Source organism: Ochotona curzoniae, unplaced genomic scaffold, assembly GCF_017591425.1.
Source record: "Ochotona curzoniae isolate NIBS_2020 unplaced genomic scaffold, NIBS_Ocur_1.0 contig_1888, whole genome shotgun sequence".
NCBI classification, from domain to species: Eukaryota; Metazoa; Chordata; class Mammalia; order Lagomorpha; family Ochotonidae; genus Ochotona; species Ochotona curzoniae.
Window position 1 is genome coordinate 165,332 of NW_024465242.1, and position 13,632 is coordinate 178,963.

Sequence of the window (13,632 nt, forward strand, 5' to 3'; positions counted from 1 at the left end):
GCTCCTTCTCCTCCTCCATGCTGCTGCCACTACTGCAGCAGCAGTGCCCCATCACCTCTGCCAGAGTGTGCAGAATGCCACCCAACACCATACTGTTCTTACCATCTTCAAGTTGTAGATTTTTATTTGTTTGTTTTTGAAGATTGCAAATTCAGCATAACAGAGAGGAGGAAAGACAGAGAGGAAGATTTTCCATCCAGTGATTCATTGCCCAAGTAACCTCAATGGCTGTATCTGTACCAATCCAAAGTGCAGAGCTTATTAAAAGTCTGCCATGGGGGCCCAGCGCGGTGGCGCAAGTGGTTAAGGTCCTCGCCTTGAACGCCCAGGATCCCATATGGGTGCCGGTTGTATCCCGGCAGCCCCGCTTCCCTTCCAGCTCCCTGCCTGTGGCCCAGGAAAGCAGTTGAGGATGGCCCAAAACTTTGGGACCCTGCACCTGCATGGAAGACCCGGAAGAGGCTCCTGGCTTCGGATTGGCATAGCATCGGCCGTTGCACTCACTTGGGGAGTGAATCATCGGAACGAAGATCTTCCTCTCTGGCTCTCCTCTCTGTATATCTGCCTTTCCAATAAAAAATAAGAAAAATAAATCTTTAAAAAAAAAAAAAAAAAAGAGAGTCTGCCATGGGCCAGGCACCATAGTCTAGAGGGTAAAGTCTTTGCCTTGAACGCTCCAGCATCCCGTATGGGCACCATTTCTAATCCCAGCAGCTCTGCTTCCCATCCAGCTCCCTGCCTGTGGCCTGGGAAAGCAGTTGAGGATGGCCCAAACCTGGGGATGCTGCACCCATGTGGGAGACCTGGAAGAAGTTCCTGGCTCCTGGCTTAGGATCGGTGCAATACTGGCAGTTGTTGTCACTTGGGGAGTGAATCATCAGACAGAAGATCTTCCTCACTGTCTCTGCTCTTCTCTGTATATCTGACTTTGTAATAAAAATAAATTAAATCTTAAAAGCACATGCAAGGCCAGCACTTTAGCTGCTAGACCACTGCGCTGGACCCTCACTTTGTAATCTTTACCATCAGTTCCATAGGCTTAGACTTACGGGTAGGCCTTAGGCTTTAGGCTTATACTTACAGGTGGGCCTTAGACCATAGGCTTACTCTCAGGCTTTAGGGTTATGGGTATGCATTATGCCTTAGGCTAAGGCTTCAGTTGATGTGTAGGCGTTAAGTCTTAGGCTTAAGTTTATGTGTAGAGTTTAGTCCACAGTCTTCGGCTTAGGCTTAAGGTTAGGCCTTAGGTTGTAGGCTTAGGTTTACACTTATGGCTAGGCCTTAAACCTTAAGCTTTGAATTGTAAGTAGGCTTTAGACCTTAGGCCTTTGGCTTAGGTTTAGGTGTAGGATTAGCCTTGCAGGTAGGCCTTAGGCTTTGGGGGAGGAATTAGGCTTTATCCTTAGTCTTAGAATTAAGAGTAGGCCTTAGACCTTAGGCTTATTCATGGGCCTTTGTCCTTCAACCTTAGGCTTAGGTTTAGGGGTAGGCCTTGGGATTTAGGTTTAGCCTTTGTTTTGGGCTTACTCATAGGCCTTTGGCCTTAATCCTCAGGCTTAGGTTTAGGCTTAGGGCAGGCTTAGGCTTACTTGTAGGCCTTAGGCCTTAGCCTTAGACTTCAGCTTAGAGGTAGGCCTTAGACCTTAGGCTTAGATATATATGTAGGCTTTAGGCCTAGGCTTAGGCTTATGGGTAAGCTTTAGGCCTTTTGTCATGCTTATGTTTATGGGTGGGCCTATGCTTTAGGTTTGGCTTAGGTTTACAGTAGGCCTTAGACTTAGTTTTAGACTTAGGCTTACAGGTTGACCTTTGGTGTTAGGCTTAGGCTGAGCACCTGGGGGAGCGGCCACCTTCTCCTGGCCATCCCTTGGCTGAGGGGCTTATTGTGGGTCACTCCAACTTGGCTGCAGCTCCCACTGCTTTGTGTGAGGGCTGAGTGTATGCTGCTTAAAATCAGACTGGACTGCAACACCCATTGGTTCCAGTGGAAGACAGGGCTGGAAATAGAACCGACACTTACAACCACCAGCATGTCCATAAGCTGACTGGGGCAACAGACTCAGATTGTCCCTGTATTGGCAGGCACACAAAAGAATCTGGACTGGGTAACACCTCAGACAAAGTTTTTTTTTATGATCTCCCCAATCGAACTCCCGGACTCGGAACTCTAACCATGAAGCAAAGTACAGGTTCCATGTTCTGCCATGGAGTGCAAGTGCCAGAGCCAAGACTCCTCAGAGGCACAGACGGAGCAGTAGAAAGCACAACCAGGTGCACATGAAGATATGGCAGTCTTTCAGAATCTGGAAGAGGACTTCTGGTATCACAACATGGGATGGAGGACAGAACAAATCATTTAACCAGCCATATGCTAGCAGTGAAAATCTGGGCAAACAGACTCTAAGGTGGACTATGTCAACCAGTGCATTATAGTGACATCTTGCTTGAAATGGCAAGACTGGCAGCAATTCATAACTGTTGAACTATGGAAACAACTGGAGCAAGACCCTTGGAGCATGCCCCACATCAGGGACCTGGGATGGGTGGGAGACTGGGTGGGGCTTCTCCCTTTTTCTCCCCCTTTACCCCTGATACAGGAAAAATAAATGTGGAAATAAGAATCTTATAAACATCCCTGTAGCCTTTGAATCTTTGTGCCCTAACTAATCATGTAAAAATTGTCAAAAATTAAGAAAATAAAAAATAAAAAAATAAAATCACTAGCTGTTAAAAAAAAAAAAAAGACCCTGCCTGGACTGGACATGACAGTGACCGAAGTCCCTGCATGGACACGAACCCAGGAGCTGGGGACAAGCATTAGCATGACCCAGGAATGTGGTCCCTGAGTGGACACGATCTGAACGCAGGAGACAGAGGTGGACACAATCGAGGAGGTGGGCCAGACATGGACATGGCACAGGAGTTCAGGCCCTTCATGGACACGACCTTGGCAGTGGGGCCAGGAGCCCCTGGACATGGTGCATGCGGGGGCGCCAGTGAGCCCAGAGCCCAGCCGGGACCCTGATCATCTACCGCCCACCAACCCGCTGGTGGCCCATGGCGCTTGCTCAGCCTGCCCCCTGGCCTCCCTCTCCCTCAGGCCGAGTCTGCCTGGTCCTCAGACTGGACAATGGCCCCACCACCTTGGCCTCCTACCTGCCAGCCTGGGAGACCATAAACTGTCCACTCCATGACTCCTGCCTTGGAAGTGACCTAGGTCAAGCTGCAGTGGAGGGTGTGCCCCCTGGAGGCCTGGGGGAGAGGTGCAGGACTCTGAGATGTCCCTGAGGACCCTGTTTTCTTTATTTATTTTCATTACAAAGTCAGATATATGGAGAGGAGGAGAGACAGAGAGGAAGATTTTCTATGCAATATTTCACTCCCCAGTGACCTGAACAGCCAGTGCTGCACAGATCCAAAGCCAGGAGCCAGGAACTTCCTCCAGGTCTCCCACATGGGTGCAGGGTCCCATCTTCAGGCTGTCCTCAACTGCTTTTCCAGGCAACAAGCAGGGAGCTGAATGGGAAGCGGAGCCACCAGGATTGGAACCAGTGCCAATATGGGATCCTGGTGCGTGAAAGGCGACAACTATAACCTCTATGCTATCACGCTGTGCCCAGAAGTATTGTGGCAGGTGTCTGAAAGGTTCCTGCAAGAAGAAATGACCATGGGCTTGCTTTAGCAAATAGCCCATCTTGAAGCATATTTTGGGTTGTTCAATTTTTAGCCTGTGGCCCATATAACTAATTTTAGATCTATGAGGTTATAGGTTTGTCTAAATGTATATTAACCAGACCAGAGGATATTCTTCTTCTTGGTTAATGAAATGGAAGACTCTTCTGAAAGGTGCCTGCTAATCTGTCAGCAACCCCTCCCTTCTTTCTTGCAGGAAACCCATTTTTAATCATCTTCTCTGGCACTTAGCATTTCTGCTCTCAGAACTGCCTTCATCTCCCAGGTGTTCCTAGCGATCACCTGACCTTGATGGCCAAAGGCTGTTCTGTGACCAGAGCACTGGTGAATGGATTCAGTTATCCTATTGTCCATTCCAGGACTCACTCCCAGATTAAGACTATGTAAAGATTTAGAGGACAAATCTGTGTTCCAGCTCTTTTCCTGAGAGAGGGCATGCTGCTTCTGCACTTGCTGTTTGCAGAAGCAGAGCTGATGGTGACTTAGGAATGGTAGCATTCCATCTGGGGTGCACAGTACCCTAAGGAAGGGGTTTGTGTTGCGGAGCACAAGAACAATAACACTGACCCAAGTGTAGGATATTAGAAGAGTCTTGATTTCCCAAGCTTGGTGACAGCAGCTCCTGCTACACTCCAGCAGCCACTTCACCAAGCCACTAAAGTCAGGCTTTTTTAAGCTCTCATCCTCAGGTCAGACTGAGAGCAATGCAGGAGAAACAAAGTTTCAGGCCAGCAGGGAGTTACCAGAGCCCAAAGTTACAATGCAGTAACCTACAGGAGGCAGGAGGGGCCAGGTTTCTGGGCCCTGTGCACTGTCAATTAACCTGATGAGCAGGTGCCATCAGTGGTGTCACCCCATTACAGTTTGCTTACTGTGCCTTCAGTGGACTTGGGCCTATACACCTGCTCATTAGTGTGTCTGATTTAGGGTCTCTGGATACATTAGCGCAGGTTAGAACTCATCTGTCCAATGCCAGCCTTGCTCAGAGAATTGCCTGGTTGGCTGCCAACTCTTGCTTCAGGGGTTGTCCTTCAGGAATCCAGATGCATGTGAACTTGGAGTTTGGTGTTTATTTGTTTGTTTGTTTGTTGTTGTTGTTGCTTTTTTTTTTTTTTTTTTTTTTTTTTTTTTTTTTTTGCTTGGGCAGGCAGCTATGTGTGGAAATTGCTTTGACTTATAAAGGAGTTGTGAGATCCTAACATGTAACAGTGTGAATTTCCCAAGATGAGTTGGGGTTCCTAACTAACGCCACTGGGAGAGGAACTCAAATCCTTTTGTTCCACAGACTTTCTCACCAAACTCTCCACTTTTCTGTTTTTCTAATATCTGCAAACTCTACCTACTTTGGATGCCGTCAGCACCTTAGTAGAGAGACAAACGTGATGATTTCAGAGCAGAAAGAGGCCAAAATACTGCAGCATTGAGGAGGCTGGATTTAGACAAGTGATGTTTATACACACATCCAAATTAGAAGAGAAAACATATTTTCTTAGATTTCAAACACTGAACTTGATGTAAAGCAAAAATAAAAACAAAAAAACAAAAAAACTGCTACAAAATTGAACACAAAACAACAGAAAAACAAAACATGAGAAACAAGATTGAAAGCATTGAGACGATCCAGGATGAGCTGAGCTGCTGATGAGCAAAGCCCGCATTCTTCACCATGAAGCCGGGATAGTCACAGTGTGCTAAATCCCACTGCCCGACAGTCAATACAAAGGCCTGAAAATCCCAGGAAGCAAGACACTGTTCCCCACATGCAGAAGAATGATTGGTGAGTGCATTCAGCTCCATGAATGTGAGAGATAATAGGCAGAACTGGACACAGTAATAGCTAAACCAGTATGCACAACTGTTTCATAGAAAGTAGACATGTAATGAAACAGAAACTTAGAAACTTAGAAACATGGGCTGTCGGGCTGTTGGCTGTCCAAGTAGCCTAGAAAGAGCAAAACTCCTTGCCTTGAAAGCACCTGGATACTAGATGGGTGCCGCTTCTAATTCCAGTGGCTCCACTTCCCATCCAGCTCCCTGCTTGTGGCCTGGAAAACCAGTCAACCATGGCCCAAAGCCCTGGGACCCTGCAACCACGTGGGAGACCTGTAAGAGGCTACTGGCACCTGGCTTCTGATCAGCTCAGCTCAGGCCATTGCAAACACTTGAGGAGTAAATCAATGGCTGAAAATTCTTCCACTCTGTCTTTCCTCCTCTTACTATATCTTACATTCCAAAGAAAATAATTCAATCTTAGAAAGAAGCTTTAAGAATGTTGCTTGTGGCTACTGTCCTCATCTTGCACACAACAGGATCCCATATGGGTGCCAGTTCTAATCCTGGTGGCCCTGCTTCCCATCCAGCTCCCTGCCTGTGGCCTGGGAAAGCAGTTGAGGGCAGCCCAAAGCCTTGGGACTCTGCACCCATGTGGGAGACCCGAAAAGGCTCCTGAAGCCTGGTTTGGATGGGCACAGCTCCAGCAGTTTTGGCCACTTGGGTGTGGCGGGGGGTGAATCAATGGATGCAAGATCTTCCTCTCTGTCTCTCCTCTCTGTAAATACGACTTTGCAATATATATTTTTTTTTAAAGGGCAAAAACAATGTGGAGCATTGTTTCCTGGGGAACATCAAGAGAGCAATATAACCCCGAGAAGGAATACAAACCCAAGAAGGAAGCAAATGTGAGATGAAAATATATTATTTTTGGAGTTTCAATGGCTGCCAAATCCTAAAATTTGAGGATAATTTTAAATCTACAGGATGAAAATACTCAATAAATTCCTAGTTCATCTCTCTCTCTTTCTCCCTCCCTCTCTCTCATACACACAAACACACACCATACAGAAAAACAAAAAGTCACATATTATTACAATTACCTAAAGTCAACAGTGACAAACTTTAATAAGGGCAAGTATTTGACAAAAGAGTTAAAATCTCATACACAGTAGTAGAGTGGACTCTGATCCTGGTACTTGGATAAAACAATTTCAAGGCTTTTGAGTAAAATCTCAGTAGTAGGATTATATGACCATGTTAAATTTCTTTTCTAGTTTTTAAATTAAGTTCCAAATTTTTCCACAATAACTAAACTAATTGATATTTCCATCAATAGTATGTAAAGATTGCTTCTTAGCAAAATCCTCACCAGCGTATGTTATTGCTACCTATATTGTTTTTCACAGTGAGAAAGTGTATTTACAAGTTGAGAAAGTCAGACACACAAAAACATTCTAGAAGATTTTCTTATGTGGTTATGATCTATATATGTAGTAACTCAGCACTATTTATTTTCATCTAACCGTGCTAGAACCTCAGAAATTTTTTATCCTATGTATATGCAACCTATTACTCATGAATCTACTTGATCATTTCCTCCCTCCCGACTTTCCGAGTTAACATTTTTGAGGATTTTGTTATTTTCATTCTTCTGTGCTTACCTTATTTCAAGAACATAGTTCCCTCTGGGTGCATCAATTTTATTGCAAATAATAAGGCTGCTTTTTTAGGGCTGAATAGTATTCCACAATAGAAATTATATAAAATATGGGGTAATATTATATAACTCACATATATTATTATACACAATTACATATTAATATGTAATACAGTTCTATATAATAGAGTATACAATATAATCATCATTATGTAATTAATATAATATATTATTAACAGGTAACAATAATATTGTTAGCAGATAAATTTTATTTCCCTTCAGTTTATACGTTGATGGTGATTTTGGGGAGATCAACCTGAGTGTAAGCCTAAGCCTCATTTGCATTGCGTCATATCCTTGCTTTTGAGAGACTGACACATGCAATGTTTTTATGTGCAAGGTATATTTTTCTTTGTTTAATTCAATCCTCTGTCTCCTATAAGTCCTTATGTCAAAACAAGGCCTGAAAAATAAGTTCAAAATAGAGTTACATTTGGACAAATCAAGTCAACATAGGCAATCACCTGTGGCAGCCCTCTATACCTTTAAATACTGGCTGAGCCCCTGGGCTGAGTGATGTCACCAGGACATCCTAGAATTCCGAGGTCTTCGTTGTGATTTGAATCATAACAGTCCTGCTGCCGTACTGCGTACCAGGCAGGACAGTGCTTGGGAGCCGCGAGCGTCTCCTGTGATTTGGTGTCCTCGGATTTTCATATTCAGTCTTTTCTTGATACCATCAACTACCTGACAGTAGAGTTACAGGTAGAAAGCTTAGCTTTTTTGAGTAACTCTTTAAAGAGTTGAACCATGGAGCAGAGAGAGAAAAGGAAACATCTGGAGCGTGAGTACAGTCCTCCAGCTGTAAAGAAACCAAGAGGTATGTGGAGAACTGTGGTTTTTGGAATGTGGTAACCAAGAATGCCCTCCGCCGGGGGGAAGAATAGGTCCCTAGTAGTAGTGGAGAAGATAGTTAAGGCAGGTGACTGGGACAGTGAAGTGAGGAAACAGGGAGTGAGGAGGAGTTGTCTATTCGTGGCTCTTTCTGAGGGCCCAGCTCGCTTTCAGGTGTCCCAGGTACAAGGTCTATGTTGTTTACACAAAGTTCAGCCTGGCCCGAGTTTGGCCATTGGCAGCCAATTGGGGAGTGAACTGATGGATTAACGATCATCTTTTTCTTTGTAACTCTGATTTCAAGATCAATATTTTTCAGATGGTTATGGATAAGTACAAGCATATAAAATGTATTCCTTAATAGGCGTAAGAAAGATGTCCAAGCATGAACATAAGCTCATAAAGAATTGATTGTTTACTAAGGGATAAAAAGAAATTATTTATTTTTAGTCTGTGCAAATGTAAATGTGGATCTTTTAGGTTAATGTAAGACATGAAATAGGATGGGGCCAGCATGCTGGCTCAGTGGAGAAATCCTCACCATGTAAACACTCGGATCCCTTATCAGTGCTGATTTTTTCCCCGCCTATTCCTCCTCCCATTTTGGCTTCCTTTTTGTGGCCTGGGACTGTAGTGGAGGATAACCCAAAGACTTGGGACCCATATGGGAGACCTGGAAAAAGCTCCTGGGTTCAGATCAGCTCAGTCCTGGCTGTTGTGGCCACTTGGGGAATGTAACAATAGTTGGAAGATCTTTTTGTCTCTCCTCTCTGTGCATCTGTCTTTCCAATAAGGTTGAATAAATCTTAAATAAAAGGGGAAACAAACATACATAGTCCCATTTAGTTACACTGATTACATGGGAAGTGGGGTTTGACTAGGGAAATATAGGCAATTGGCAGTTATGGTTACCATGGAACCTAACCAAAAACAAACAACTCATTAGACAGGGCAACTGCTCAGTGGGGGGAGCTGCAGACTGAAGCCAACTGCAACATTCAAAACTCTAATTCATATAACATAGGAGTATTTGATATTTTCAACAAAATTTTGAGTTTTCCATATTCTGATGCTCACTTTGAGAGGGTATCAAGAGTGAATGACTTTATTTCAACTTCACTAAGATTAGTGCATATTAAAAGATGTCATTGAGTGTAAACAATGAGACCTGTAGAGCAAGGGTCATAACTTAGATGCTGTACACACAACTATACATGCATAAGATGCATGAGTAAGAGGGACAGAAGTGTGATATTGAATATATTTGTTTACATGCTGTCTACCCATTGTGATTATTTGACTCTCAAAAATGCCATTAGAAATTAGGCAATGATAATTTATACATGATTGATCTATTTCTTTTCTCTATAAGAATTCAGGGTTTATGTGCGGGTCAAGTGGGCACATTTCCTCCATATGATACTTTATAAGCCATCAGAGCTGATTCACAGCATCATCCGAAAACAGGAGAAATGCTCTTGTAATAGGAGTGCTAAGGTTTTCAACAGTATATAGACTTTATTTTCTGAACTAATAGGCATGCCTGTTCTCAACATTTAGCATGTGATATTCAGAATATGTATAAGTTAAAGAAATGAAAGAAATACATTGTTCATCGAATGACTGTTATTCCATTCTCCATCAATCACAGATTTACAGAAGAGGGAGTCACCACCTGGGAGCGTTTTGGATGACAAGATCCTGGTCCAAGAGGAAGAAGATCCATCTGGCAAGTTGCAGTGCTACACCCGTGACTCCAGTGTGTGCACGCCTTATGATGTTGGTAAGGAGGCAGGATGCTCAGATAAATCAGGGCAACGGGAGGGGGAGCAGATCTGTAGCCACTAAGTTGATCAACATTTCTCAGAGAAACTCAATGACAGCAATATATGTATAAGGTGCAGTTTCCAAGATGAACTGTAGTACTGTCAAGAGGGGTTATCTACATTTTTTAAGATTAAGGTGACAAGAAAAATGTAGAACCATTAGTGGAGTAAATCTGTTCAGCAAAAATACATTCAGGGGAATGAAGATCAGGAACCAACTCTGTGCAAAGAGCTTAGTAGGTATGAGATTGAATACTAAAACACCTCTACAAATAAGTGCACTTGTACTGACAATAGTAGATTAAATTAAAGGAATGTGTGCACTTGGTCATCAAGTTCAAGTGAACTACATAGCCCAACCATGATTGGCTTCACTTTCCCTCAAATATGTGCAACTGCTTCCCAAAGAAAGGCTAATATTGATGTCTTGAGGGAAGGACAAATAAGGGCCATTCCTTAGGAATAGGACACAGCCCCTCAGTACAGAGTCACCACATTTGATGTGATCATAACCTCCCCAGCAAACTGAACACCTGCCCACATGTTCTACTGCTTCTCCCCAGCAACCCAATTTCTCCTCCTGTTAATTTGCTCCTTCAAACTAAGTAGGAGTAATTACTACAAAGCGTGTACTCCATGGCTTTCCCATACACCATTTCTCCCAAGGAAAAGGAAGCTCATCATGGATATCAGACTTTATTAACTGACTTCATCTTCTGTTTGGGCAAGCTTCCCACTTTTCAATATTCTGTCAACATCCTCAGCAATGTCACATAACAGATACTCAATCCTACGGATTTCCACCACATACACAATTTTAAGAACTTCTCTTATCGGTAGCAATTTGCATGAATCAGCTAAGTGTGAGAGCAAGTCACATGATGGGTGGTGGACAGGGAGGAGACAGTAATGCCTGAAGCAAAACAGCCACTTAGTATGCTCCTTTTAGAATAGACACAGTTAAGCCATGACCCAATGTGTTTTCTTGTAATTTCCTTCTCAGACTTCCAGCTGCTTCAACAAGATGTGCCTGAGCCATGTGAGGTCGTGGAGATTGAAACCTGCAGCCAGGCACCAGGAGACAGTGATTCCAGCTCCAAATCAGTCTCCTCTAAAAGCACATCCAGAAATTCTAATGAAGAAGGTAAGGCAGATGCAAATGGAATGTCTGAAAAAACATAGGCTATTCAGTTAATATCCAGGACACCCCCTAATTACCTCACACTTACTTCAGTTACACAAAAGAACTTCAGGAAAGAGTAAGACTGAAGCCTTGGGGTGGGACAAACAGACAATGTGTTCCCAAGAAAGAGCACAGTCCTTCAGCATAGCATTGTACCAAGAGAGCCCTGGGAGAGGTGGTTGCATTGGCTGAGAGTGCCAACAGGTGTATGGAAACTTGGCTGGAATTTCCCCATGCAGACTGGCACACACTCATGTTCAGAGATCTCTACAGGCCCCATCAGCTCAGACCAAGATGACTATTTCTCCTTTCTTTTAGCTGTTTTTTTCACTACACTTCTCATGCCTTGTGCCTCTTATTCCTTTCTGTAGACTCATTACATGGGTACATCTTATATCATCCCCCTTGCAAACAGACTTTCAGGCCTAACCTGTTACTGACTAATCCCTTGAATACCTTTCACACACTCACAGGACACCTATCTTCACCAGCCCTGGGACTAGACAAAACTAAAGAAAATTTTCGTTATTTGAAAGAATTAAGTTTCTGAGGTAGCCTTTCTCTTATGTCGCCACATTCACAATATCTGCAGCCTTTCAGAGCTGCATGACTTGAGAGTCATGTGTACTTTCTATGACACTCTGTCTACTCTCAGACAGCAGCAAAGCTTGGAACCATGCCTGCTCTTGCTCAGCTGTGCTGCACATTAAACAGTGCACACACACACATTACCTTTTACTAACATGAGAAATATATACTGAGTGTGTACAAGATCACAGAATCATCTCTAGCAGATATATCATGTCCCTATTGTCACATACAAGCCTTACCAATTCCATTTCATACAGAACATATCATTTGAAGACACCTATAAGTGTAGAATCACATTTGTGCACACACCCATCACACACATCCCATGCGCAGGGATACTCAGAGTGCCCCAGAAACACTACATCTTTATGCAAACTTAATCACATTTTCTAATGGCTGAAACTTTCCTTCTTAGAAATGCATCAAAGCCAGAAGGAAGATCTCGGTGTTAGACCCTCTGACAAGCCTTTACCCCAGGATGTGGGACAGAAGAGCTCCACTACCTGGAATGATATGTGCTTTCATGTGCACTTAGCCAATGAGCCCTGCTCAGATGAATTACACATGAGAAAGGAGCGGGCCATGAAAATCTATTACATGTATGTCAAAAGGCAGAGAGAGGCCAACACTGTATATAACACACAGGAAGGCTTGTTGCCTCCCAAGAAGAGGGCAAGAGTGCAAGAACTGAGCTGCATTGGGAAAGTCCCTTCGGAGGCCAGCTCTTCTTCTGTGATTACAGAAGATATGATCATCGACAATGAGGCCAGCTGTGACACCACAGATGAAGACGATTTTGAGTCTGAGGGCCCAGCAGAGCTTCTAGCCCTGGAGGAGAAGCCCAGAATAAAGACCCCTGAGTGGCTCTTGTGGCCAGAGCATGGCTTTCAATGCATGGCCTGCTGCCGAGTGTTCCCCAGCCTGGACATCCTGGAGGAACATGTAAAGAATGGAGTCAAGGAGGGCTTCAGTTGCCGCATTTTTCATCTGGCCTTTGCCTGGATGAAATCCAAAAAAGAATAAAGAAGGCGGCAAAGAAAAGGAGAACACAGAAAAACCAGGCAGAGTACACCTATGTATGCAAGGCAGAAATGTTTATACATGAGGAAAACATCAAGCAAATAAGCAAAGTGCTTTCAGCCCATGAGAAAGAGGACAGGCAGTAGCCTCACTGTGCTGACACAGCTGCATCCACTCCAAGCAGCTGGAAGACCTGCTTTTCATTGCACAAACCCACCAGCTAGTGACCCACAGGACCATGGAACCCTGGCAGACGCAATCTGCAATTCTCTACAGAGAGAAAGAAAGGTAGGCAGACCCCAACATCAACACATTATGCCCTCCCAACAGTAACAAACACCCTGATGTTACCACCAGCCCAGGTGAGAGGAAACTCACACTCTGGAAATACAGACCGCTGTCATCTGCAATTAAAACAGGTGAGAGTTTACAGGTAGAAAAACATCCCCAAACACTCAGTAGTCATGGTTTGAGACAAGTGAGATCAACAGGATATCTGCTTGGTTGACAACACTAGGGCCAGTGTCCTGTCCAGGTCCTGCCAGGGAGTTGCAGCAAAGGCTATTTTAGCAGCTCAGCAAAACAGAGCAGCCTGCACTCTCTTTCTTAAATGATGCAATATTTGGAGTAGCCACACCTGCTTTAGCAACAGTTCTTGGCTCACTTCTGTGAAGAGCAAGACAGGCAAGAGGGCTCACACCCTGAGGAAGCGTGCATGTGTGCACCAAGGATGGGGCAACCCCTTTCCTGAAGGTAAGGCCTCAGGCTCTGTTCTCAGATGTTCATGCCCAGGAGAAGCTGAATAAGAAACTACGACCCCTTCAAGACCCAACACAAGTAGGATCTTTATTTGTTTCTTGGAGAAACTTTCCATGACATAAGCTAAGATTGAGGGATGAAGCTTCTTTCCTCAGGGTGGCAGGGGTCCAAGGACAGAGAGGCAGAGGGGCTCTTTGCCAGGCAGCTTTGCTAATGATTTTCATCCTGAGTGTGGG

General features: G+C 44.2%; 1 protein-coding gene across 1 annotated transcript; it reads left to right on the top strand.

Moving 5' to 3' along the window:
* The first annotated feature begins 7,933 nt into the window (after window positions 1–7,933).
* LOC121149084 (protein FAM170A-like) lies at window positions 7,934–12,640 on the top strand. The gene is made up of 4 exons (XM_040969530.1): window positions 7,934–8,003; window positions 9,669–9,800; window positions 10,847–10,987; window positions 12,033–12,640. The coding sequence occupies exons 1-4, from the start codon at window positions 7,934–7,936 to the stop codon at window positions 12,638–12,640; spliced, it is 951 nt and encodes a 316-aa protein (XP_040825464.1).
* Window positions 12,641–13,632: the final 992 nt, after the last annotated feature.